General features: G+C 36.8%; 1 protein-coding gene across 1 annotated transcript in view; it reads left to right on the top strand.

Moving 5' to 3' along the window:
• Positions 1-610: 610 nt before the first annotated feature.
• Positions 611-4,015, top strand: part of LOC116071210 (olfactory receptor 10J3-like) — a 5,094-nt gene continuing 1,689 nt past the window's right edge. The window contains exon 1 of the mRNA XM_031342659.1: positions 611-1,310. Coding sequence (XP_031198519.1) covers positions 611-1,310 — 700 coding nt within the window. The remainder of the gene's footprint in view (positions 1,311-4,015) is intronic.

Here is a 4,015-nt window from a genome sequence, read left to right as displayed (position 1 = left end):
TGCACTGAGCCACAGTGAATGCAAATATGTGAGTCCACCACAAAAAAAGTTTTGTTTGCATTTCAAGTGTGCAGAAAGTTTTTCAGAAACAGTAATCATGAGGTGAAGGAAAATCCACAGCACTGAGAGATAGTAGCTAACAGTGAGGTGATGTTACAAACCTCTTAGAAAGATGTAAGAGGAGTTAGGAATGGTTTGGTCGAATTGGAGATCTTTTATGTTGAAGGTGGGAGTATAAAATGATGAAATCAGTAGGAAAAAAATCTTTAAAATTTAAAGATAGAATTATCAAATGCTTCAGCAACCCAATCTCTGGCTAAGTGGTTGAAAACTGAAATAAAGTCACTGTCAATTTACCTTGAATTTGCTCTCTGTATCATTTACCTTTCTACCTTCAATCCATGGCTTCCCCTCCAATTACTCTTTCAAAGAATAGGTTCAGCACAGAGGAAGATAAAAGAAGCCACCAATAGCTGAGTCATCCTGATGCTAGGGTCTGAAGCCTGCGTGCTCTTTACAAAAGGTCTTGGTTCTGCCTACTCTATTTTATATTTGACTCATCATAACGTTCTTCCCTTTACCTAGGTCCCTGAAGTCTACACATGCCTCAATGCCAAAGAAAAACTCCACAGTTGTGGCTGAGTTCCTCTTTGAAGGTTTCGCCAGCTTTGATTGGCAGCACAGGCTTGGCTTCTTTATTGTGTTCCTAACATTGTATCTTCTGACTCTGATTGGCAACGTGATCATTGTGACAATTATTTGTCTGGACCGACATCTCCAAACACCCATGTATTTTTTTCTGAGCATGCTCTCTATCTCTGAGACTTTATATACCATTGCCATTATCCCTCACATGCTAGCTGGCCTCCTTAATCCTCACCAGGTCATAAATTTCCAAGACTGTGCAGCCCAGCTCTTCTTTTATCTAGCTTTTGGTATCGACAGCTGTTTTCTCCTCACAACAATGGGTTATGACCGCTATGTGGCCATCTGCAATCCTCTAAGGTATTCAGTCATCATGAGTAAGAAGGCCTGTATCCTCTTAGCATCTGGGTCACTGGTAATTGGCCTGAGCATGTCTACTGTCCAGGTTACATCAGTGTTTAGCCTACCATTCTGTGATGGCTTTGTTATTGCCCACTTCTTCTGTGATGTGAGACCCCTGCTGAAACTGGCCTGCACAGATAGCACTATCAATGAAATAATCAACTTTGTTGTCAGCATGTGTGTCCTTGTGTTACCTATGGTTCTTGTCTTCATCTCTTATGTTGTTATCATCTCTACCATCCTTAAGATTGCCTCAGCCGAAGGTCGGAAGAAGGCCTTTGCTACATGTGCTTCTCACCTCACAGTCGTCATCATCCATTATGGCTGTGCCTCAATAATCTACCTCAAACCAAAGTCCAAGAATTTCCAGGGGCCGGACAGGATCATCTCAGTGACTTACACTGTCATCACCCCTCTTCTGAACCCAGTGGTGTATAGTTTTAGAAACAAAGAAGTTAAAGAAGCTCTACGAAAGGCCATTGGTTGTGGTCCTGTTTCCTCTTAATAGGACATTCTTTGAAGCTATTTATTTGAAGATATAGGAATGAATTTATTTTTCTGCTATTTCAATTATATATATATAATATTTATAACAATATGTCTATATATACATATATGTGGTAAAAAAAAAAGCAATTTAGCTTGAATTGATTGATAAAACAGTAGTTTCCTCCTGGTGTACACATCTGTGTCCTACACTAAGCATACATGAGAATGGCTGGTAGAAAAAAGATTGCACACCTGTGCTATTCACATCTTAGTGCCTTTATAGGCATGCATGTGACCATATATACCTTAACAGTGTTTTTGGTTATTTACACAAATGAAGAAAGTCTAGCAGGATCCTAAAACACATGAATAAATGATTATGAACACAACTTGACAAACCTTCTTTGGTGCAGTCAAAGGTGTTAGTGTGTAGCTTTGTGATACGTAGGAAGACAGAAAAACATACAGCTTTCTATAAAAACACTATTTTTGTATTCTGTTCTTGTTAGTTGCTAATACAACATTATAATCAGGGTAACTTCAAAACTCTGGTGGCACATCGTCTAAGAAGATGGAATTGCTCTATAGACCTAGGAATCATGACTACATACGGGAAAAGAAAATGTGTCAGCTACAAAGAGGTGTGCTGCTCACAGTCCTGACATTCATAGCTGAGAACACAAATCAGAAATGGAGGTCATGTCAAAAGTTCAACATATTTTGATCAATTGTGGTTTTCTGTAATGGATTTTGTCTGTTGTAAAGAGATGTTACCTTGATGAGGAGTGAAGACTCAACTTATATCTGAAGATTTGAATCTAGGGCATCCAATGAGATAGAACATGCAACATTTGCCTTTCTGGACCTAGTTTAGTTCACTGGATATGGTCTTTTGTAGTTTCATCCATTTCCCTGCAAAGTTTGTGATTTCACTTTTCTTTACAGACGCATAATATTCCATAATGCAGCACATTTATACTGTTAATTCTTCATGCATGAAGAACATGCATGCTGTTTCTATTTCCTAGCTAATATAAATAGAATAGCAATATGGAGCTCAGTCCCAAAGGGTACATCTACAAAACATCTTCCACACCTAGGACTTAGGATATATTGTAGAATAAGGAGAGGAAAGATTGTAAGACACAGAATTTCAAGGAGTATGCTATGTCTCATAGTAAAGTTAGAAGCTGCATATTTAAGGTCTCACCAAAATGAACCTAAACATGAGCTAAAAAAGGACAACACATAAAAACATGCCATAGAAGATGGGGGAAAATCTAGGAGACCTGCACAATATGTATAGAATTACAGACAATTAAGCAATGCTGAGAGCTATAGAAGTAGTCTTACTCAGGCACACCAATTGGTTATGTAATCCCAAACGTTCCTCCCCAGAAACATATATAGAAGGCTATTATACATACTGTGCAGGCTATATTTAGAAAAAAAAAGAACATATGTGTATATTATTATGAACAGCAATACATATGTTAATTATTTTTACCTAATTTATGGTAAAATATAGTAGGTCATATATTTGAAAGAGAGCAAGATATAGTATATGAGAAGGTTTAGAAGCAGAAAGGAAAAGAAGAAATGATGTAATAAAATTACAGTCTCAATAATATAAGAAAAAAGCTTAGCATAATTTTTTTCTTACTTTTCAACACCGGATTAACAAGAAGAAGAGGTTTAAAAGGAGCCTAGCAAAAGTAGAGTTTGATTTTTAGGGTTAGGGTAAACTTAAACTCTAGAAAAACAGAGTTGTTACAAATGTAAGCACTTTAATACAACTTAGGTAATACTTATTAATGAAGAAAAGGCCAAAAGTCACTAAAAATATATAGATTTTCCTAATTTCTCTTGGTTAATTTTCAAAGTTTTTGAATCCCTTTACTGTACAGCATTTAATGACCATTCTATCTGTCACAGATGGAGAGAATGGATATTCTGACATGAAGAACAAGCCTTTCTCTCAGCTTTGAACTTTGCACTGGTTATCTATATTGGGGAACAACCATTCCCTGACTTTCAAACAGTTTCTGTGGTGTTTATGATGCATCTAATCCTATGGTCTGATTCTACAAAGGCAATGCATCTTTTGTGAATATGTCATTGGATCTGTGAGGTCCTGAGGACTAAGAAAGTCTGTGGAAATGAACAAGTTTGTTGTTGTTGTTTTGTTTTGTTTTATTTAAATTCAAATAAACATGGGACTTTGCAAAAAATATGACGTATGGAGTTTGATCAGAAGTAAGATAACTTGTTTTAGTGTCTGGATTTCCAGAATTGCTAGTGTGTTCACTTCTTTGACATCGGTAAAAGTACACTTCAAAATGTTTACCTCATGGCTGTGAAATAATTCAAAGCTGTTGAGTGTTAAGTCTGATGGCGAATGTAATACCATCTCTTTTCTGACATCATCTGGTGAATATTGATGTGTATCCCCATCTTGTACCCATCAGGGATTTCATCT

The sequence above is a fragment of the Mastomys coucha genome, unplaced genomic scaffold (assembly GCF_008632895.1).
Source record: "Mastomys coucha isolate ucsf_1 unplaced genomic scaffold, UCSF_Mcou_1 pScaffold1, whole genome shotgun sequence".
Classification (NCBI taxonomy): domain Eukaryota; kingdom Metazoa; phylum Chordata; class Mammalia; order Rodentia; family Muridae; genus Mastomys; species Mastomys coucha.
The sequence above is the reverse complement of the archived record's forward strand: the minus strand, read 5'-3'. Positions and strand labels throughout refer to the sequence as shown.